This window comes from Equus caballus, chromosome 7 (genome assembly GCF_041296265.1).
Source record: "Equus caballus isolate H_3958 breed thoroughbred chromosome 7, TB-T2T, whole genome shotgun sequence".
Classification (NCBI taxonomy): Eukaryota; Metazoa; Chordata; class Mammalia; order Perissodactyla; family Equidae; genus Equus; species Equus caballus.
Window position 1 is genome coordinate 6,262,079 of NC_091690.1, and position 24,108 is coordinate 6,286,186.

General features: G+C 42.0%; 2 protein-coding genes and 1 long non-coding RNA gene across 3 annotated transcripts in view; 2 read left to right on the top strand and 1 right to left on the bottom strand.

Moving 5' to 3' along the window:
* The window catches only part of LOC138924955 (uncharacterized), a 9,180-nt gene extending 7,165 nt beyond the window's left edge, over positions 1 to 2,015 (bottom strand). Inside the window, exon 1 of the long non-coding RNA XR_011440409.1 lies at positions 1,905 to 2,015. This is a non-coding gene — a long non-coding RNA (uncharacterized lncRNA). The remainder of the gene's footprint in view (positions 1 to 1,904) is intronic.
* The window catches only part of C7H11orf97 (chromosome 7 C11orf97 homolog), a 22,528-nt gene extending 17,292 nt beyond the window's left edge, over positions 1 to 5,236 (top strand). Inside the window, exon 4 of the mRNA XM_014741398.3 lies at positions 917 to 5,236. Within this exon, the coding sequence (XP_014596884.1) occupies positions 917 to 930 (14 nt within the window). The 3' untranslated portion in view covers positions 931 to 5,236. The remainder of the gene's footprint in view (positions 1 to 916) is intronic.
* Positions 4,899 to 20,959, top strand: FUT4 (fucosyltransferase 4). Its single transcript, XM_023646279.2, is given in 4 exon segments — positions 4,899 to 4,938; positions 14,715 to 14,906; positions 15,038 to 15,141; positions 15,143 to 20,959. Coding segments are annotated over 4 exon segments (1,806 nt in total). The 3' UTR covers positions 16,613 to 20,959.
* Positions 20,960 to 24,108: the final 3,149 nt, after the last annotated feature.

Here is a 24,108-nt window from a genome sequence, read left to right on the forward strand (position 1 = left end):
ACAAGAATAACCAATGAATGATGAGCCAGGAGGTATATGTTGAAGGCATACTATATGGTCAGAATCTTCTTGCTGCTAACCCAAATATGTCCCCCCCTCCACAGAAGTATATGGTTTTCCCTACTTGAGACTGCTAAATTAAACAGATTGCAAACAGTACAGGGAAAATCAAGGGAACCTGTTGACACTAGTGTTTGAATCATGAAAAGGTGCATATATCTTACATATGCTTGGAACTGATGCTTTTAAAGAGACGTTTCCATGGATTGCAGTGTTTCCAGGAACTTCTCCTGTAAAGTATGCTTTACAGATAATTCGGTCAATCCTCACTGTCATCTTCTTCCTATTCACTTGTGCTTTTTCCTCTTTCTCATGAAAAAGACCATCATTGTAGTTGTGACTCTTCCAACATTTAATACACATCCTTTAAAGTTTACATTCAGAATCATGATTATGTAATTGTAGTTCTAAAACACATTTCTGTTAGAAACTGCAAAGCATCTACTATTTTCATCATACTAACAGATTTTATTCATTTACTGTGGTCATTTCATTCTTATTCTGTGGTATGTAACAAGAAAAAGTTGTCTAGTCCAGCCCTTCTCAAACTTTACCTACAAATCATATGGGCATATTATTAAACTTTAGATTCTGATACAGTAGGTGTGCAGTGGGGTCTGAGATTCTGCGTTTACAGCCAGCTCCCACGTGATGCCAATGCTGCTTGTCCAGACACTATACTCTATGGTTTCTCCAGTTACTTGGATCTCAGAGGTTATGGCTTTTACATTCTGCTCTAGCAAATGAAGTATTATTGGGAACATTAAGTCAAATTTAGACTTAAATGGGGTTGGGATTAAAGAGCATTTCCCCAAAGTAAAACCTACTTATTTTTTCACATATTTCTTTACTCTAGGATACAATCAATAAATTTTTCCATTAAGAAGAACCGTCTTTCTCCTGATGTCTGAAAACAGAGAAGAAATCCAAGCTTGTTTCACAGTTTAAGATGTGTTAAGAAAAAAAAAAAAGTACATTAGTCTGTAATTCCTATTATTGGTATTAATTCCTATCTATAAATTAATCCAAAGTAATGAAAGATTATTGGTAAAATTTGCTAAGCACCTGAAAACAATGAAGGAAAATATTATATTTTTGGTTATCAGACTTGGAATACATTGGGCTTCTAATTCAGTTTATTTTGTTAAATATGTGAAACATAATAAAACAAAGACATGTTGACTGAGTCTACTTCAAGGTAAATATTATAAACTTTAACTCAGTGTAGTATAATTATGCTCATCCATAAAAAAAAAAGGAATAAATCCAAATATAGGTAAAGGTTCGTAAATCAACGACATAGATGAAAAGTCTCTGACTCAGAGACCATCATTTCAGTGCTAGCATTGATAGAGCTCATCCCCTCTAGAATTTGTCCACTAAATAGTAAGGAGCCAGGAAATGTATAGAGATCTAAAGAAGGATTTTACTAATACTGCTGGGTTAAAAAGAAAGAAAAAACTCGACCTTTCTGTCCCCATCAATTGTCAAAAGTAATATATGTGCAGTCTAGAGAAACTGGAAAATAAAGAAATTTAAAGGAAAAGAATTCATCTGTAATTTAATTCCCCAAAACAGCCACTGATAACATGTTGATATATCGTTATTTTTTCCCTATGCATGTTTTACATTACATGTTTAAAATCACACTGTATAGTATATACATTTATCATCCCTTTTAACATAACATCATATAATTTACCATTCATGACAATATAACTTTAAATAATTAAATTTAAAAATCTTCATACATTTGTACTAAATTTTTGCATTTATTGCTCCTCTCTGTACATTTGGGTTTTTCCAATTTTTCATTTTCTACATAACTGTTGTGATATACTTACCCCCTTCCTCTTAAAACGTTCTTTTTCCTAGTATTCTGGTTACACACCTTCTATTTTCCTTCCTTTCTAAGCTAAGCTCATATTAAAACTTTCTCCATTTCAAGTTCATTTCTGAGTTTTAATGTAATAAATCAAGTCAAGTCAACAAAGATTTGTCGACTGGGTATGTCTCTTCCCTACCTAAAAATATTTACACAGTGACAGTCAATAATCTCTTGAGTCAAGATCCAAACTTTTCCAGATTTAATATAAAAATTTCCATTTAGTTACTGCACACTAGAAGAGAGTCTACGAGTAAGCCAGTTCCAGGCGCCATCTTGTTTATGGAACTCTCTCATCACTGACTGGCTACTTCAAAACAGTGTTGCTGACCAGTAGCTAAAATTGGAGAGATTGCATCTTAAATCAGTAAAGAAATATAACACTAAAAACTACCTAGAGTTGGGCAAAGCACTTACTATTCTTACAAATCTAAAATCTCAACCTTCTAAAAATTCTTACTCTCAACTTTTTTGCATGTAAGGAGGCCACACAAAAAGTGCAGTGGGTGGGGACTGTTGACTTTTATTTATCCCTTAGAAATGATATCCTGTTTGTACTTAAACTCCCAGTGTGACTTTACAAACATACCCTCAGGGATTTCCTTCCTCAATTCCACTTGCCTCCTGCTCAACAGACAAGCTCCCCACTGTTTACTCTCAGCCTTGCCGTCTGGGTTGGGTGCTCCACAGCAGCCTTCCTCTTCCTGACCACCACTAACGCCGCCAACAAGGACTCGTCTCCTGGCACTGTTTCCTTGCTAAGGTTTCTGTCCTTGTTCCACTCTGGGGCCCTGGTTCCTTTTGTGGTTAAATTTTGTTCTTCATCGCTCCATTGCACATCTTCCCAACTGGATTGATGTACAGGATTTTTCATGCTAGCATTATTTATAGTAGTGAAAAACTGAAACCATCTAAATGCCAAATGTAGGGGATGATTTTAAAAATTACTACATGATACAGCTGTTTTTTAAAATTCAATAAGCATTTTTTAATAAAAACTCTTTGAAAACCAGGATTACAAGAACATTTTTTTTTTTTGGTGAGGAAGACTGGCCGTGAACTAACATCTGCTGCCAATCTTCCTCCTTTTGCTTGAGGAAGATTGTCCCTGAGCTCACTATCTGTGCCAATCTTCCTCCATTTTGTATGTGAGAAGGCTTCCACAGCATGGCTTGACAAACAGTGTGTAGGTCCGCACCTGGGATTCCAACCACAAGCCCTGGGCTGCCCAACTGGAGCACGAGAAGCCAACTACTATGACCACTGGGCCAACCCCAAGGACACTTCTTTAAAATGATAAAAATCTATAACAATCTTAAACCAACAGCCGTTTTAATACTTGATGAAATACACTAGAAGCATTCCTTCTGAGGTCGGGAAAAAAACAAAAATGCTTTTTGTCCTGGAGATATTTGCAGATTGCTCACTTTCGTTTTTCGTTTTCTATGCTCCTGGCCCCAGAGTTCTTGAATTTCCCCAGTTATGCTGGATTCTAGGGTACTCCAGGGTACTAGGATAACTTGGTGTCATAGGGTTTGCACTCCACTTCCTAATTTGGCCAAATAGTCACGGCAAAAGTATCTGTGATTAGAAGTAGAAAATAAAAAGCCAAAACGCTTGGGAAACCTATTTACTGCATGAGACAGAATAAAATTTTTTTGAAAAGACAACTTTTTGGTCTTTAAAAAAAGTCTATCCCCTGGTTTATTTTATTGACATATCCTTTGTCTTATAACTAAAACATTTATATATAGAGAAATTGTACAATGAAGAGGGTTTTTTAATAAAAATACTATCATGAGACCAGCCCAGTGGTGCAGCAGTTAAGTTCCCACGTTCTGCTTTGGCGGTCCGGGTCTGCTGGTTCGGATCCTGGGTACAGACATGGCACCGCTCATCAAGCCATGCTGTGGCAGGCGTCCCACATGTAAAGTAGAGGAAGATGGGCATGGATACTAGCTCAGGGCCAGTTTTCCTCAGCAAAAAGAGAAGGATTGGCAGCAGATGTTAGCTCAGGGCTGATCTTCCTCAAAAAAAAAAAAAAAAACACCATCATGTTACACATATTTTGTAGCCTGCATATTTTTACTTAGGCATACATTATGACCATTTTCCTATGTAATATATGTTTATCTAAATCACTATTTTATAGGCCATATAATATACTCTGATATTTCAGTACCACAGTTTACTTAATCTTGTCCTATTGATGGGCATTCATTTTGCATCCAGTTTTTCTAAACTTGGCATTTTAAGGACTATTTCCACCTCCTCCTGTCCACACAACAAATAGGAAACTCCTTAGATTTTCCTCATAGCTGAGATGACTCTCTTCCTAATCTTGATAGAAATCTGCAAGGTCACACTCCAGAAGGAATAGACCAGGAGGACTTTGTATGAAAATAGGGTGATCAAGTTGGGAGTCAACATCGTCTATTTCAAAAGCCCCAGTCTCCTTAGTTCTGGGAATGTTTTAGCCAGATTCACACTCCTGTCTACACACATGCACACACACACACACACACACACACACACACCAGGGGATTGGAGGTTAACGTGGATGGACCTGGAGGACGGTATGCTAAGTGAAATAAGCCAGTCGCAGAAGGACAAATACTGCATGATTCTACTTATATGAGGTATCTAAAATAGTCAAACTCATAGAAGCAAAGACTAGAATGGTGGTTCCTAGGGGCTGGGGTAAGGGAGAACGGAGGAGTTGCTATTCAAGGAATATAAAATTTCAGTTATACAAGATGAGTAAGTTCTAGAGACCTGCTGCACAACATTGTATCTATAGATAATGCTGTTTTGTACACTTAAACATCTGTTAAGAGGGTAGATCTCATGTTAAGTGTTCTTATGAAAATAAGATAACTAAGGAACTAAAATGCTGATTAAAACTGTATGCATGAGCAGGGCTTGTTGACTGGTGGTTTCCTCTATTCGTGGTATGGTCCAGGACCTGGCCATCGTTAGAATTCCAATCATCGGTAACTACAGATCCTTTCGCTTGGTCATATGATGAAACTATTAAAGTCATGTTTTCAAAATGCATTTAGTGGCATGGGACAAAGCTGATATCAAATGGGGAAATCGAATACAAATAGTATTACAATATGATCCTAGTTTATATAGGATATAAATATACCAAAATATAAACTGGTTGTCTTGGCATGGGGATGGGGGAGGAGAATTATTTTCCTCTTTATACTTTTCTATATTTAAAAAATGCATATAATAAATATGTGCTATATCTGTATGGCAAACACAATAAATGCTATGAAAACATCCTGCCTGACTTATCAAAGTCCTTTCATATCTTTTATTTCTTGTCAGGTCTCAGTTACTTTTAGTCTTTATTTTCTTACCTTTCAGATGCCCTTTTGACAGTAAAATGGTAACGAGATCTCTTAAATAACAAACTGATATTTTTTTCTGGTGCCTATATAATAGATGAGGTGCCACTCAAAATGACAGAAAAAATGTTTGCAATGGCTTTATTCATAATAGCCTAAAAATGGAAGCAACTCAAATGTCTATGAACAGGAGGCGGGATGAACTGTAGTAGATTCATAGAATGGAATGCTGCATGGAAAGTCAACAGAATGAACCACAGCTACACGTGGCACCCATGAATCTTACAGTCATTATGATAACGAAAACAAGCCAGACACAAAAATGAACATACTGGGGAATCTGTGTATAGATTTTGAAAAAGACGTAAAGCTAATTTAGGGAGACACAAGTCAGAATAGTGGTTTCCTCTGGGAACTATTGACTAGAAAGGGGCATGAAGGAGACTGTTGGGTTTTATATCTTCATCTGGGTAGTTGTCACACAGGTATATGTGTGTATATGTGTACGTGTGTGTGTAGTGCATGTAAAATCATTGAGCTGTATGCTTCAGTTTTATGTTCTTTATGTATATTATATCTTAAAAGCAAGATTAACGAAAAAAGAACATAGGAAAATCACCTTGGGAAAGAAAGGATTGCTTCTCAGAATCTGAAAGCAAATGGATAGGCTTTCCCCTGCAGCTGGGATGGTGTTGAAACTCGAATTGGGCTTCCTATATACTTATTTAAGAGTGTTACCTGTTTCCTAAAGAAATCACCATATTACAATACATAAAGAGAAAAGGTAAAAGAAAAATCTACCAAAACTAATTATCCAGGGACATAAGAGGTAGGATGCAGTGTCACTGGGCCTAAGAGTTAGGTGTGTCCCAACAGCCAAGATTAGCATTAGGTCCTCTCAGTCTCTCTCTCTCTCTCCCTCCTCTTTTTCCTTCCTTCCTTCTCATCTTCTCTTCCTTCCTTTGTTCCTTTCTTCCTGACTGCCTGCCAGCCTTCCTTTCTTCCTTCCCCACCCACCCTTAATTTCTTTATACTCTGGCTAGTTTCAAAAAAGTTTTAAGAGTTCTTACCAAGATTCCTGTAACAGTGAAATTTTTGGTCCCTCTACTGTAAGTGTGGATAATAGGTCACTAAGATATGTCTTTTTTTTTCCTGCTCCTTATCTTTACTTCACTATATTCTTTCATCCAAATTCTAATTTAACGTTTATCAAGTTTGATTCTGGTAGCCAATTTTGAAAGGAAAATCTGGTAAGTTAAACAATTCACATTGTTCATAAAACTTCCCCAGGAAAAAGGGTTGGATTATCTCTCCCCAAAATTCATATGTTGAAATCCTAACCCCTTGGTACCTCAATAAAACTGATTTTTGAAAGCACTTAGATTTAAAAAGAAGAAGAAGAAAGAAAAAGAAACCATGGCGCTTTGGAGGAATGTCTGATTCCAGGTCTGACGCAGGAAACCTCCAGGATGAGCCTGAGACGTCTTGTTGCAGCAGAAAACAGGGAGGTTCCCAAAGACCAGTGGGTCATGCCAAGAGGACATAGGAGCCAACAGGAGAGTCATCCTCTGGCCAAAGATGGGAAAGTTTGAGCATAAAATACTTGACACACACTGAATATACTAAAAGCCGTGAATTCATGAGGATATTTTTTAAATGAGAGAGAATGAAAGCAAACAGCAACAACAAAAACAAAACCCAGTTTCACTGAACATCAACTGAAATAATAAAGGCATCAATTCTTACTTAGAAAGGTGGCAACTGAAAAGAAATAATATCTATTATCCTACCTCTTCTGAATAATTTGTAATTTAAGGTGCCAAATAGCCCTAGGAGATTAAGGGAAGTCCTCTTTACAAAAGAATTTCAGTTAATAAATGTAGAAGAATGATAGATAAGTAAAATCACCATTTTACAATCTCCAAAACACTAACTGACTCTGATCATCAGTGGATGAACCCATTAGACGAACGTTTGGTGGCAGATTCTTTATTGGAGGAGAAGGCTGGGCTGGCACCACCAGAACCCATTGATTAAGCTTAACATCACACATGTGCCATCTGATGTGACACACATGAAGTACACAGCCACCTATGAAGATGCTTACCAAAAGAGATGAACCTAATCAAGCTGCAGGTAACTTCTGTTTATAGGAAGTGCAGAGACAAGAGGAACAAGGTAAATGACACTACTAGAAAGCAAGGGACAAGGCCAGACTGTGCAACATTGTATGGAACAAGTGACTCAGTTTTTGTACAAGTCAATGACATGGGTTTAAATGTTGTAGAGGACTACTTGAGATAAAAAGAGACGTAAAAGACACAAAAATAAAATGTAATGTTCAGACGTTCTTTATGTACTGATTCCAACAAACTCTGTTAAAAAGATAATTTTGAAACAATTGAGAAAATTTAATTTTAACTTTAAAAATTTAACTTAAAACATTGGACTGTGTTTTAGAAAATTCCAGGACAATTTTGTTAAATTTGTAGTCTAACAATAGCATTGTGGTTACGTAAGAAAATATCTATGTATTTTTAAGATGCACACTGAATTATGTAAGAGTGAAATGGCATGATATATAGGATTTACTTTAAAATATATCAGAAATAAAAGGAAAAGAATTGGGTGAAGCATATGCGGGCAATCTTAATTGTTGAATCTTGATAAAGGGAGTTGGGGTTCCTTACCCTATTCTTTCTATTTTTGTACATTTAAAATTTTTCATAATAAATTGTTTTCAAGTATTTACTTCAGACATAAGGAGCCATTTGTTTATGGAAACGATAGAAAGACGAGGAAGTTCCTTCCTTGATCATCTATTGAAAAACAAAACAAACACAAAAGGTAGACACCTCTCCAGAACTGTTCAGCTCCCAAAGATGTTCATTCCTCTGAGAACTCATGCCCCCATTCCCTGCCCCCATCATCTACTGACCGGTACCCCTCTGTTCCAGGCCACTGCTAATTTCACCAGGGTGGACACCAGGCCCAAGATGGTCCAATTGGATTCTTGCTACCAAAGATTTAAAATTGGCATTCAACATCTGCTCATCAGACTCTGCTGTTGGAGAACTCTGGTGTTAGAGAGAACTGTATTCTGCCAAATGAACTGGAGAAACACATAAAGCTGATCTACGGGGCGAGGGGGAGGGCGGAGGAAGGGAGGATGAAGCAGATGCAGAATTCTGCAGTATTCTCTCCCCTGTTTTCATCCGTCCCTGAGGGCCAGCTGCAGTCCTCCCTGGCTCTATGAGACCTACTTCTCCCATGACAGTAAATTTTGTCCAAGGAAGTCCTCTGTCACGGGCTAGCCTTGGGTGCAGGACACCAAGACCTTAGCTACTAGTGAGCATCAGATGAGAGCCTGGGAGCCACTGGGCTTGGAGGACATTGCTGGACACTGTTCCTAGGGGAGGAGGCCTTTGGCCTTACAGAAGGGTTAAGTCTCTCGTTATCATTCAAGGAAATTTCTGCCCAATGGCTGTTAAACTTAATTATATTAGCTTTTTTACTATCTTTAATAAAACTCTTTAACTATAAAAAAAAGTAGTTCTCTATGAGACCCACTTCTCACATGATAGCAAATTTTGCCCCCCAACCTTGCCCTTTTTTTTTTTTTTTTTTTTTTTGTCTAAAGCTGCCTCTGGTAAGTCACTGTAATTGCAACAAAAAGAATCCTTCCTAATACAACTGCCTTTAGTTTCATCTGGCTTAATTATAGTGCTTGCTTGCAATCCATGTATGTGGGCTAAATAGCTTCCTTCTGGTTTATAATTCCATGTCTCTATAACTAAAGGAGAGAGAGTGGAAACTTTTGGGTGGAAAGACTCATGTCTACCCACTTCCTGCAATGAAAACTTGCTTCCCTTTAACTTGAAAAACTTCCTTGACAATCTGAGAAATCTTGCCTAACTGATTGTAAGAGGAGTTAAGAAAGTTGTAAAGATAGGTGCCTCAACGAAGTCTCTACTCTGACAAGGACACGTGATCAATACAGAAGTGACAAATTAACAAAGCAATCAAGGAAATGCTTCTAGAGGCAAGTGGGTAGGGTTACTGACAGCCCAGCACATCACAGCTTCTGATGTCAACCTTTGGACTCTTTAGGTCTGGAATTGCTCTAAGGCTGTAATTCAAACTGGTAGGTTAATTGTGCTAGCTAGCACGCCACAAGGGCGGTAACATTTGTTTGTTCAGATATACATACACCTCATGCGCCTGGCACAGAACTGGCATTCAATAAATGGTATCACATGAAGTTACAGCTTTTGCAGGTTTACAAGGCCAAACAAGGCCTGACCCTAATGTAGCCCTGCCAACGTCAATATGGGACAATTCTCAGTCCTGTTTTGCCTGGAAAACACTTTAGAAATAGCTCTATAAGCTGGTAATGACGAAGAAGTCATGCCAAAATATATCAAGGTCAAGAAAAATTCAAGTATTTTATCTTTGAAAGGAACATGGCAAATCCTGGAGTCACCACATCAAAATCTTCTAACAACAATCCCCATCACTCTTTGTCAAACTGGGAACTGGGAAATGGGCCCAAGAGAACTTCCAGGGAGCCAAAGAGGCAAGAGTTGTTCCGTGGGGAAGTGATGAGCGGCGGGCTCCAGAACGAGTGGTCGGACAGCATCTACCTCTTTGATTCATGTCTAATTTCTCTTCTCTGACTTTAAGAGTTGCTGCTATTTCCCTGCTGTCTTCGATGATGCAGGAAATTAAGCTGAACAGTGAGCTCACTCAAGAAAGAAGCTTCCTTTTTATGCAGAGCTTTTTCATGCAGTGGTGCTGCCAGGACAGAAGCAGTTCCTTCAGCGCACTTAGACAGGCCAGGCAGTGTTTATTCTCCTGTCTTTCTCTTTTTCCCAAGACTAAATGTTTGTGAAATTGCACTGAACATTACTAAGGGTAACTGCAAACCAAAGGTTCTTTTTGGAGTGGTTGAAAATGATCTTATTATAACTGGCACTATTCATGTGATTTCATCCTTGCATCACGTAAGATTTCTGGGCTGTGGTTTATTTGGCTACAGTAAGCTTGACCCAGAATTATAAAATTTGGCTGTCCCACTTCTTCAGGAGTGCTTTTTATTCTTGCAACATGAGCCACATGCATTTACCCTTCCATTTTCACACTTTTCCAAAATCATTTGTATATCACTAATGTTGTTTACTTTAATCCAAAAAGTATTTCTTAATACTGCACGTGCCTCAGGCCCCTTTCAGAGGAAGAATCACAGGAATGAGTGTGATGGAACCCAGTTCAACCACGATTGTGTTCTGATTGGGTGCTTGGGAGAAATTTACTGGTCAAAGCAGAATTACCTGGCTTCTGGGAAAAATGCATCTTCTCTCCATTTTCTTTCATGAATTGTTCCCTGGGGGTCTGTGGGGTCAGGACATGAGGAGAAGTGGGGTCAGGACACGGGGAGGGTAGTCAAGATCCCTTCCTCCGTCTGCAGAGTTGGGCTGCCTCCCTGAGTTAGGGTCTGGTTGTCTTGAGCACGGCCACACATAAGTACTGATACGGGGCAGGTACTACAGTAAGCACAGATCAGACATGTTTGGGCTTTTGAAACTGCAGGATTTGCACTAACTCATTTGACTGAGGACCCACATAGACTCGGTGCGGGGGTAGGAGGCTAGTGCTGGTGAACCTGATGAGGATTTGGAAAGGCCAGTATGATACTTACCATTTTTACACTGCACTTGGGTGCCATTTTATTTATCTTAGTCATTATTTTACAGTACAAAGTCTCTTGCATAATCTTCATGAATGCAGAAATTGAATTGTTTCAAAAGTGCCTCATGAAATGTAAAATCAATAGTGACGTTCACTCATTCACTCACTCATCTATTCATTTACTTAACAAATATTTATTAAACACCTCCTATGTGCTGGGCACTACCCCGTGTGATATTAACATGCTTATTTCAGCGTCAAAATACTTTTCTTTTGTGTTAAGTCTTGTATTCCACAACTTTTACATGTGATTGCAAATAATCTGTATTTTAGGAAAGGGTAGTTTAACAAGAAGAATACAGAGGTAAACGCTCCAAATATTTAAATTAGCATACAAATATTTTGACTTTCACTCTAATTTCACTATGATTACTTTTCTGAATGTCCAAAATTCTTGCATTCCTTTAGTCAGGTAAGCCTACAAGTTACTCAAGGAAGAAGTGAGTGCATAAAGAGTAAAACCCTAAAGCAAATATAATAAGTTCTCATATTGACTATTCATAACCGTCTTTTAGAGGCAATAAATATTTGCACTTGGATAAAAAGGAATGAACTTATAAGTTGATGTTAGGTTTATTTTTCCATCAAGGATTGACCAGGGCAATGAACTATAAATTGTGATTGTTGTTGAACTTACACAGTTCCTAATATTTTTTAACTAACAATTATTTCCATTCTTACCTGCCCAATTATACATGGTTAAATAATTGTACCTGAAAATGGAAACAATCTCCACCTATCTACATACAGATTAGCCTTTCCAGCCACACCTGCTCACCAGGTGAGCATTAAGTACATAATACTGGGAGGGACTTTGAACTGCCCTTTTCTCTCTTCAAGGAAAAACATTGAAAGTATATTTGACAAGTCAAGGTTCAGCCACAGAAGTCTCAGATCCAACCAAAAATAGCAACCCATTTGCGGGTAGTCTCACAGGGCCTAGACTGACATAGCGTGGTGTAGTGGGGGAGACCCAAGGCAGTCAGAACGGGTCCTGGGGCTTCCCTAGGAAATAGCCAATGTCTCTGGTGAGGAGCACAAGGACAGGCTTAAAATGAACTATTTCCCCCGAGGAAGAGCAAAGAATGAGTTAGACTTTTAGAAACCACAGTTGGCCTGCTTCTTGCCCCCAGAGAATTCTGTCCTATATTAAATTTTGGAGCTGAATAGGTCATTCTTGGACACGTTATGAGTTGATTGCTCATTCAGCTTGATAAAATGAGCCTTGAATTATGGAGCTTCTTCCACACAGTCTGAGCAATCCTCAGGGGCCAAAAGCCCTTCTTTATACCCGACCTGTTGTCTTCATGCTTGCAACTGAAAGCCAGCTCTTCCTGTGTCCTATTTTGTAAAAACTAAGAGGTCTTTAAATACATAAAGAATCATTTGTTTATTGTTACCAAATTGAAAAGAATCATAGAACGTTTAAAGTTCTAAGGTGATTTAGAGTTCATTTAGAATAATAATAATTCTTTACATATGGCCAGTAGACATGTTGTTTTGGCCTGCTCACCATCCCTTCCCTCTTCTTCAGGTAACAGCACTTCATTTTTTCTTTGGGAAACTACCCTCCTCCATGGTTAGTCCATGAGGTTGAAATGGGGCTGATCCTGCCCATAGCTCCAGAGAAGGGTCTAAAGAGAGGCCACATCCTCTGACCAAAGTGACTGCTTCAAGAATGAGCACCTGGTCCAGATTGAGCCAATGAGAGCCAGCCTAATTTGATGGAGTTTCTGATGCTTCTCGCTAGGGATCTGATTAATCCCTGTGTAGCATTTTCTGTCACAGCAAGTCATTCACACAGCCAATTTCTCCCGATACCAACCCACTTTCTTGCTTGGTGTCTCTTCCCCCCACAATTTGTGGTCCTGGTACCCTACCAAGGTAAGTGGACACAACGGTAATTGATATTCACGAGATCTGGGCCATTCTGCCAGTAAAACGTTGGTTTAATTGGAATATCTGGAGGATTTAAGGGAAAATTGGGAGTGGGGAGATGAAGCAAGGAAGCAGGTTAACATTTACCAAATGTCTACTTATCATCTGCCGGACACAATGTTAGGCTCTATCTGTGATGTCTTATTTAACTTAAGTGGGGGAGGAATGTTCATAAATGTATAGATTTTTGAACTGCATAAAAAGAAAAATCAATATGCCCTTTCTTCCATTGGGTCGAAAAAAGTTATTTGTGCATTTATAGCTTTTCTTAAAATTAAAAATAACAGAGTGGAGAATCACTGAAATTCTTCATTTCCATGACAATTTGCTTAACTAGATGAAAATGATTTATGAAATTAAAAACCCCAGAAACATTATTAAAGGTTCTAGTACGTAGGAGAAAGTGTCACTAGGTTGATGAGTATAGCCAGAGCCCCTAATACCAATCATCCCGCTTCCAAACTGTCCCTGTGGGCTGGCAGGCAGTGCCACCTGAAACTGTTTTTATAGAAGCCGTTACAATCTGTACTTGATTTTTGTTGTTGTTGTTTTAGGACCATTAGCCCTGAGCTAACTACTGCCAATCCTCCTCTTCTTGCGGAGGAAGACTGGCCGTGAGCTAACATCCATGCCCATCTTCCTCTACTTTATACGTGGGATGCCTACCACAGCACGGCTTTTGCCAAGGGGTGCCATGTCAGCACCGGGATCCGAACCAGCGAACCCAGGCCCCGAAGCGGAACGTGCGAACCTAACCGCTGCGCCACGGGCCGGGCCCCTGTACTTGATTTTTAATGAAAAAGTTCTTCATAAATCTAAATGGCAAACCCAAGTTTATTTTCCGTATGCATAACATCAAAACACCTGACAGCTTGGCCCCATTCCCAGCAAGTCTATTTCTCCCTGAATATCCTGTAACTTACATGGCACGGGGCTGGCGCACCGCTGAGGCACAGCTGGGATCTACTAAAAATTCCTCAAAACGGCCTCCTTAGGTCAGCAGCCCACTCACGGCCTTTCTAGAATTTTGCTGAATAAAAGTTTAATAACACAAAAGAAAGCCAAAACCCACAAATTCAAATTCAAGCTGTAAGAAAAAAAAAATTCCTCAGGTGACTATAGAAGTAAATGCCTCTATTGTTCCCTTATGATAAACCTGAAGAGGCCAGTGCAATACTCATCCTTTATGGTGTAAACTTGGGCGCTACCATATTTATCTTAGCCATCATTTTATATCCAGAGAGTCTTGCGTAATCTTCACGAGCACAGAAATTAAGCTAGTTCTTAAGTGCTTAGTAAAATTCACAGTGATTCATTCATTCGTTCATTCATCTCACTGAACAGGCAGGAAGTTCTTAGAGGACAAAGGGCTCAAGAGCCATATCTTTATCTTTGGTTTAGGAGTGCTCCAGCCCTAGTACAAAGAATGCTATGAGCTGGCAGCCAGAAGTGTTCAGTGAGGGAGAGAAGGAAAAGAACTCGTTTTGATCGCTCAGAAAACATTTTCTTCTTCTCTATCCTCTGCTGGGGCGGTAGGCAAAGGAAATGTTCTTCCGACAGTTGGGTCTATCTGCCTTGAAAACTTGATTTCACAAAATGCACAACCTTGCGCCGCGGGGGCCCGACTGCACAAGTAGCCTGTCTCAGCGGGTCACGAGCTCACCGTCACCCACGCGGTGGCGGCGCCTCTGCCCGCAGCCTCTCGGGCTCCCTCCCTCCGGCAGGCGTCGCTGGCCGTAGCCGGGCCCTAAGGAAGGAAGCGGACTCTGACTCCGATCCTCCATCCCGCCAGGAGCCTCGGCACCCCCGGCCCGCCTTCCTTCCGTGCCTGCGCCTGCTATCTCGCCGCCGCAGCCTTTGGAGGGTCTCGCGCCCCTGCCCGCGCCCAGGGATGAACCGGGCCCTCACTCTGGAAGGCGAGGGTTCGGGCCACCGCGATTGAGATCCGGGGCAGCTGGGAGGGAGCTCCGGGCGGGCCCGGGCGCAAGGCCAGGGCAATGGGCGCGTGCCCAAAGGCCCGGGCCCCCTGAGACGTGATCCGGAGTAGTGGGTGGGGAGCCCGGGGGGCGCGCTGGAGGGGGTGGGGAGTGGGCGGAGGCGCAGCAGGAAACGTCCTGGGCCTGGCCGGGCCGGTCGGGCCGGGGGCGCAGTTTAGGGGAGTGACGGGGCGGCGCCGGGCTGGGCTGCCCAGCCGGCTCACCTCGCCCTGGCGGCGCGCCCCGCGGGGACTCGCGGGGAGGGGAGCCAGACCCGCGGGCCTTTGGATTCCGGGTCCGCCCTCTCCCGCTCCAGGGCCAGCGGCGAGCGGCAACGACGGCCGGAGCCGCAGCGGCAGCATGAGAGCGGACGCCGCTGCTCCACGCCTGCGGACACGCAGCGAGCGGCGGGGGCTCTGCCTGCGCACGCCATGGGGGCGCAGTGGGGCCGGGGGGCTGCCCGGCCACGCGGGCTGCGCAGAGGCGGGGGGGTGCCGCGGACCGTCTCGGCGCTGGCGGCCGCCGGCCTGCTGTGCACCGCTCTGGTCGCCTACGCCTCCTTGGGGCTGCTGCCGCCGCTGCCCTGGTCATCCTCCGCCCCGCCGCGGCCGGTGGGCGTGCTGCTGTGGTGGGAGCCCTTCCGGAGGCGCGACAGCGCCGCGAGGCCGCCCCCCGACTGCTGGCTGCGCTTCAACATCAGCGGCTGCCGCCTGCTCACCGATCGTGCTGCCTACGGGGAGGCCCAGGCTGTGCTTTTTCATCACCGAGACCTCGTGAAGGGACCTCCCGACTGGCCCCCGCCCTGGGGCGCCCAGGTGCGCACGGCAGAGGAGCTGGAGCTGCGGGTGTTCGACGACGAGGAGGAAGTGGCAGCCGCGGCTAACGAAGCCCTGGCCGCCTCAGGCCCCAGGCCCCCGGGCCAGCGCTGGGTGTGGATGAACTTCGAGTCGCCTTCCCACTCCCCGGGGCTGCGAAGGCTGGCAGCTAACCTCTTCAACTGGACGCTCTCCTACCGGGCGGACTCAGACGTTTTCGTTCCATATGGCTACCTCTACCCCAGGACTCATCCTAGCGAGCAGCCGCCAGGCTTGGCCCCACCGCTGGCCCGGAAACGGGGGCTGGTGGCCTGGGTGGTGAGCAACTGGGATGAGCGCCAGGCCCGGGTCCGCTACTACCACCAGCTAAGCCAGCACGTGCCCGTGGACGTTTTCGGCAAGGGCGGACCTGGGCGGCCGGTGCCGGACATTGGGCTCCTGCACACGGTGGCCCGCTACAAGTTCTACCTGGCCTTCGAGAACTCGCAGCACCTGGATTATATCACTGAGAAGCTCTGGCGCAACTCGTTGCTGGCCGGGGCGGTGCCAGTGGTGCTGGGCCCCGACCGTGCCAATTACGAGCGCTTCGTGCCCCGCGGTGCCTTCATCCACGTGGACGACTTCCCTAGTGCCTCGTCCCTGGCCGCCTACCTGCTCTTCCTCGACCGAAACCCGGCTGTCTACCGCCGCTACTTCTACTGGCGCCGGAGCTACGCCGTGCACATCACCTCCTTTTGGGACGAGCCTTGGTGCCGGGCCTGCCAGGCAGTGCAGATGGCTGGGGACCGGCCCAAGAGCGTGCGCAACTTGGCTCGCTGGTTTGAGCGGTGAAGCCATCCTCCCCTGCGTGTAACCCGGGGAGGCCAAGTCGTCAGCGTTTTGATCCTCTGCCGTGCATCTATCTCCTTGACTGTCGAATCACGTGACTAAGTTTTCCAAACACCCGTTTTTACACTATGGGAAAAAAGTGATTTACCCGTTAATGTTATTAGCACAAAGACGGGATGAGGAGGATCCCGGATTCTCAAGCCTTTTGCACAACTAGAAGTTGGGCTCCCTCTGCTGTTGGTGGGCATCAGTGTTCAGGGGTGAAGAAAGGGGCCCTTTCTCACCCTGTAACCAGTGCAGAGGTGAAGTAGTTTAGTTACAAGAAGACTGTTGAGTCAGTTACTCTGAATTGCCTCATCTCCCACAGGCCATATTTGTGGCCTGTGCTGAGTCCAAACCCTATACACGCTGCTCCTCCACTCCACATTTCACTGGGCCAACTGCAGCAAACCCCTGGTTTTAGAAAGAGCCTTGCTGCTGGATAGTGGAAGATCCCTAAGTGGATCTTTCTCTTTGTTGGTTGAATTCCTCAAAGACTCAGCTCCTAAGAAAGGTGGAGGGGGTGGTCCGCAAATCATTGATTGTTCCTTAACAAGTGCTGTTTGTTCCCCTGCCCTATGAACGGAAACAAGATGCTGGATTGTCCTTGGAGAAGAGTAGGGTGAATATATAGGTGTACGTCGCTTTACACAAATGTATTCCTGAAAAGCTGCTTTTAAATCAAATCCCAAATTCACTGCTTGAGAAGATTTCAGTATTTAATGGAACCCTATGGAGAATCCCTTTACAATGTGAATAATCATCTCCTAATTTATTCCTTCTGCGTCTATGTTTTTCTGTATCCTGGATTTTTTTAAAAAGCGTTTTAAAATTACAGATGTGAAAATAAAGCAGAAGCAACATTCTTCTCCCCTCTTGCCAAAAAACCATCCTGTGTTTACAAACAGAAGAAAAAGAAATGAGTTTTTGGAAGTAAGGACCAGAATTTAAACTGGAATGTCAGTCTTCCCGGGGTGCTGGCATTACCTGTCTGCAGAACAATGAAAAGGATTGTACCTTATTATGGTATCATGCAAAAGGAAAAAAGTTTCATGGTGTCTGTTAATGGTGGTTTTTGTTTCTGTCACTTTTTAGTTAAATGTTTAGTTTGTTAGGGAGTGGAACTAAGTTAGTGCCTGCAATGAACTTTGTCTTTTGTTAAAGGCTAAATCTGCCATTCTTTCTGGGGCCAGTAGCTTCCCCTCCTAGTCTGCATAGTAGTGATATATCTTCACATTTCTAGTGCCCTTGAGACTGTGCCATGGGACCTACTTTGAAAATCTATGCATTGACTTTAAAAGTCCTTGAATGAACAGCATATGAAATAGATGTTACCATGTGTCTGTTCTGTGCCAAACAATGGGCTTGGGGTGCCAGGAAAGACACAAAAACGTGTGAGGCAAGGTCCTCTCTCTGAAGCTCCTATGATCTACCACTGCCAACAAGTAAACAATGACCTTTGATAAATCAATTGGCAGAAGCTATTTGTTTCAAGTGACATTCCTTAAGTAAGACGACAGTAAATCAATTATTAGAAAGCCAGTTGATTTAAAGCTTGAAATAATGGAGGTTCTCCCCCCCTCTATTTATTATAATAACGACCTTCAGTGACTGATTATTATGGGTAGGGTCCAAGATTAGTTAGGTTTTTACAGAATTCTGCTGTAAACAGTGATTTTGCCTTTGATTAGTACGATTAGCTGAATCAGAAAGTGAGTTTATCTCTGTGTGCATTTGTTACAGACTCACTTGAAAAGCTCAGGAAAATCTAGGTGCTTCAATGCTCTGTTTTCCTTGAAAGGAGAAATTAAAATCCCTGGATAAAATTTCTTTATTAAAATATTATAGCATGGCAGAATTACAAAGTAGCAGCCATCCAATAAAGAAAAAGGAAAAATTCTAATCTTAAAACAAGTATTTATGACATTTGGCCAATGATCTTGGTGTTATCAGGAATCTACATGGGGAAGTAGGACTTAGGGTTTTGCAGGTAATCTGGCTTAGATTTGAATTCCAGCTGTGTGACCTGGGGCAAATTAGTGGTAACCCTGAGCCTCAGCTTCCTTATCTAAAATAGGGAAGGAAAATAAAATACTTCACAGCTCATGTGAGCATTTCAGGAAATAAAATAAGTCAAGGTCCCTGACACATACCTGTCACCCAATTGGTGAGAGATTTTTTTTCCTTCTTTCCTTGCAGTGATTTCAGGGTCTCTCCATATCCATTTGTATGTCAAAAATTAAATCTCAAGGTATGTTACAGACTAGATATGAAATAAAAAGGAACGGGCCTCATGTCATGTATTTCAAATGAGTCCCTAAAGCTAACCCATATTATTTCAGGGATCATCATTGCCATTTAGGTTGAGCTTGAATTTGCAGACTAGGAAGAAGCACCTTTGCTTTCTTTGGAAAAAAAAAAATTTTTGTTTTTGTTGTCATATTGTTAAATAATTATCTATTATTTTACTAATGCTCTTCTTACTATTGTCTATTTAAAACTAACCACGTATTTATTGAATATTTAGCATGAGGAAGATATAATTGCATTTTTTTACATGCAATTTTTTTGAGTCTGGAACAAACAGAATTTTTTTAGACTAGTTCATCAAAGGGCAAGAGAAATGTGGCAATGGCTCCTTTTATGTTATTTTATTTTTCATCTCATTCTAAATTGAGCAGGTTAAAATTTCATATACATTAGTATAAAGATGCATATAAATGCATCATATATTTCAAAATGTATTTCGTATGATTGTCATGCCCTTCCTTTAAGACATAAACTTTTCTTTCAAATTTATTACAAATTTAATATTTTTAGCACTTGATGACTAATTACTTGAGTGCAGCTTGAATGCTATTTGCGTCAGGAAGAGTGTCTGACTTGCTGTCAGTATTCACAGGTGCTTTTCAGTTTCCAAGCCCTTCCCTGGCAGTAATTTAGGGGAAACAGGGTGGCTTTACAGAAAGAGCTTGTCGTTTGGAGTCAGAACCAGGGTTCTTGGCTCTGCCGCTTTCTGCCCCTGTGGCCCTGATTAAGCAAGTTACTGACACTCTCTAAGTTTAAGCTTCCTCCTTTATTATGCATGAATGTACCTGCAAAACAAGGATTAAATGTGATGGTGTATGCCAAGGTGCTTTGTACATTGTAAAGTGCTGTACAGTTCAGGATGTTCTACATTTTCAAGGCTCTAGAGGAGGGGTGGGCAAACGTTTCTGTAAAGGGCCAGAGAATAAATATTTCAGGCTTTGCAGGCTGTAAAGTTTCTGCTACCACTACTCAACTTAGTGGTGTAGCACACAAGCAGCCCTTGACAATACATACACAAAGGAATTGCCTGGGTTTGGCCCAAGGGCCATAGTTTGTCTATTCTGTTCTAGACTTTTAGAGATGTAAGGAATTTGAGAGCCTACCTGAGGGGGTTTCTTAGAAAGGATTTAAGAATTGGAATTTAAGAATTTTGGAGGCCGATATTCCTGGATTCCTAAACCAGCTTTGCAACATTTCCTAATTGTCTTATCTTGGCAAATTATTTCAGCTCTCTGTGTTTTGATATTCTCATCTCTAATTGAAGGCAATCATATATAATTTATAGAGGTGTTGGGAGAATTAGGTAAGACATTTAAAGTACTCAGGACAGCGCCTGGCACGTAGGAGGCATCTGGAAAATGTTAACTGTAATTATCACCAGCCTATTTTACAGAGAAAGGAGCTGAGGTCCAGACACATTGAAGGACTCGCCTAAGATTTCAGTAGCAGCAGCAGAAGCAGCCACGTTGTACAAGTCATAACCGATTTCAGCCTGTCACTTGAACTGCAAAATGAGGGGGGTTGGACAAAAGCATCCCCTGGGACCTTCTAGTTCCACTTGCCGTCATTCTGCTAACTGGCACCCTAGGGCTTAAAGAACTCATTCCCCTCCCACTGTGCCTTCCTTACAGTCTGGAAATGACTTACTGCACGGCAGCGGTAAACTGGCAGAAAACCAGGCACCAGAGAGGGAGATTCTGATTTAGCACTAAAAAAAAAAAAAAATATATATATATATATATATACACACATATATATTCATTATGTATTATATACACTTAATATAATATACATATTAAAGTGTCATATGCCTTAGATATCAGGGAAAGGAGCCAAGTTCTTGGTGATTAGTATGGTGAATAATTGCATTGAATACATTTCAAGTCATTCTTGGATGTGTCTCAGGGACTTTTATGGTACACATTCGTATAACAAGTCAAGTATTTATGTACACATGTTCAGATTATTTTGACAAAATGATTAAAGTAATGAGATGGAAAACGAGTCTTCGTTTATAATGTATATTCCCCCAGGCACTAATGTGTTCAACCATGACACATGGGATGTTTCTTGGTCAAGGGGTCTCTGAAGTTCATTGATTCTAGATTGGTAACTGAAATGTGATGCCTTTGCCTCCTCTGAGAGGTCAGGTCCAGTTCAGCTGGTCTCTTGTCTTTCTTGCCCGGCTTTCTCCCTTTAACCTGGTGACTCATGTCCAAGGCCACAAGAATTCGACTCCTTTCTCTCAGTCTAGTTTATTTTACTAAGTGCTGTGATGCCCTCTGTACTGGCTCTAGCTCCTGTTCACTAAATTACATAGTGCCATTTTTTAAAGAGGTGGAATAAAGACTGGGAACATGATGGTGGGCAGAGGCATCTTTCCTCTTAACAGCCGATGCTCAAATCATTGAAAGGGGAAAATATGAAGATGAAAAAAACGCAATATTGTCTCTGCTTTCCCTCCTCCAGCACACATACACTGACGTGCTCATTGAAGTACAGATTCTGAAAAATGACAGTGGCCAGCTGAGGGTGGGACCAGGGGTGACAAGCAAAGAGGATTCAATAATGAATGAGTGAAAAGAAAAGTGCGTGATAAAGCAGAACAGGTGGTGAATATAGATGGGGAGTGAAGAGAAAAAAGGGAAAAAGAAAGCCACTGGGGTAAACGAGTTCAAAGTATTTGAGGAGAAAGTGAGAAGATCAGAGAGATGAAAGGGAGGGAAGATAAGGGTTAGATGACAATGAAAGAGGGAGGATAGAGGAGGAATGCATGCACAGAGAAAGAGGGAATAGTGTAAAATCCACCACTCAATGCCACTTTTCTGAAAAGAAACCTTTGTTCCAGCTTGAAATGCAGCATCTGTTGGCAAATGGGGAGTGAAATCAAGAAGTCTGAACTCACTGACAGGGAAGGTCAGGAACTTAACAAGGAATAAACTAACCTTTCAGCCAAAATGTAAAACTGTCCCTTGATTCATTACAACAGATTCTTGAATTCTTATGACTACTTCTTTTTCACCTCGGAAAAATCACATTCATTGCAGGGTTTTTTTCATTTCTAGTTGGCATACTTCAACTATACTAAGATCCACTTTTAGAGAAATTTATATTTTTTTACATAGCCATAATCACCAATTGACTCTTTTGAAGAAGAGAAGAGTCAAAGGAAAATATGTGAGGCACTTGGTACATTTAGTACACTTATTAGTGTCCTGTGGACCCCATCAAAAAATTATTTCAAGTGCGTTATACAGAACTGGATTTTTGAGATAGTTGAATGTTTATTCAGTAATGTTTTTAAAAATTACTGAATCTTGGGGCTGGCCCTGTGGCTGAGTGGTTAAGTTCGCGCGCTCCGCTGCAGGCGGCCCAGTGTTTCATTGGTTCGAATCCTGGGCGTGGACATGGCACTGCTCATCCAACTACGCTGAGGCAGCGTCCCACATGCCACAACTAGAAGGACCCACAACGGAGAATATACAACTGTGTACCGGGGGGAGCTTTGGGGAGAAAAAGGAAAAAAATAAAATCTTTAAAAAAAAATTACTGAATCTTACCTAAATACACTAAAAAATAATGCCGCATTAGACCATGAGTGCAAAAACTCTTAATCTGAATTATTTTATTAGCCTTGAGCTAACATCTGTGCCAATCTCCTCTATTTTATAGGTGGGTGACTGCCACAGCTTGGCCAACGAGTGGTGCAGGTCTGTGCCCAGGATCCAAACCTGGGCTGCCAAAGCAGAGCACGCTGAACTTAACCACTAAGCCATGGGGCTGGCTCCTAAATTACTTTTTTTTTTGGTGAGGAAGATTTGCTCTGAACTAACATCTGTTGCCAATGTTCCTCTTCTTTTGCTTGAGGAAGATTAGCCCTGGGCTGACATCTGTGCCAGTCTTCCTCTATTTTGTATGGGGGTCACTGCCACAGCATGGCTTGATGAGTGGTGAAGCTTTGCCCCCAGGATCTGAACCTGCAAACCCGGGCTGGCAAATCAGTATGTGCCAGACTTAACCACTACACCATGGGGCTGGCCCCCGAAGTAGTTTAAAAGGGGGAGAAGTGGACTATTCAACAACGTTTAACACACATTTCTTGAGTGCCTTCTATGTATTAGGACTTGGAGATGTAAATAAAACTAAGGCAAGGACCCTGCACTCAAAACTGTTATGTTCTAGTGGGAGAAACAGACATGTTGACAAATAACCCTAAGATGTAAGTATTGTCATAATAAAGGTACGTCATAGAAAAATGTATTAGATCATGTATAGAATCACAGAATTTAAGGGAAAAAGAGCACACTCTCAGTAGGAGGCCCAGAGGGGTCAGGAATGAACTTCCTTCATCACAAATTAAATCTTAATGTTCTTTCTGAAAAATACACATACGACAGCCTCTGGTCTCCATACTTGTCTCTCTGATTATTTTCACTAATACTACAGTTAAAAATAAATGTCGTTATTAAGCATCACCTTCAACACAATGAATCTCTATAGGGATTTTGCTCTCCTAGCAACTAGGAACACCTGCCCTCACCCTATGACTTTTCTTGTTCTCATAATGTTAGGCAAACATTTTAGAAATCTCTGTTCCACTACCTGAAACGTCGTCTGAAATCCAATTAAGCACAACCATCTTAGTCACCAAACAGAAATACTTTTAGATAGAAATGAGTCTTATCTAATGATTTATCAAATCCTCCTTCTTTGGGAAGTACAAATTTGTGGCTTTTAAACAAGGGTTCTTTGTCAAAAATTGCAGTTCACTAATATTTGTTGTTTATTAATTTCCTGCTATATGCAGGGTGCCTTACATATATATTTTTTTCCTCTTTATATTAAAGGCATTGTTGTAGGCAGCCTCTAAGATGGACCCCCATTGGTTCTGGCCTCCGGGTACCCCCTTAAGGAATTATCTCCCCTTGAGTCTGGCCTGGATTTGGTGACTCGTTTCTAATGAAAAGAATCTGGCAGAAGTGAAAGGCTGAAGCTTCTGAGATAAGGTTATAAAATGCCTGGTTTTCCATCTTGCGGGCCCTTTCTTGCTCTCTAGCTTGCTCACTCTGAGAGAAGCTGACTGCCATGTGAACTGCCCTGGGGCCAACTCCCGTGAGGAACTGAAGCCTCCATCGACCTGCTCCAGAGGA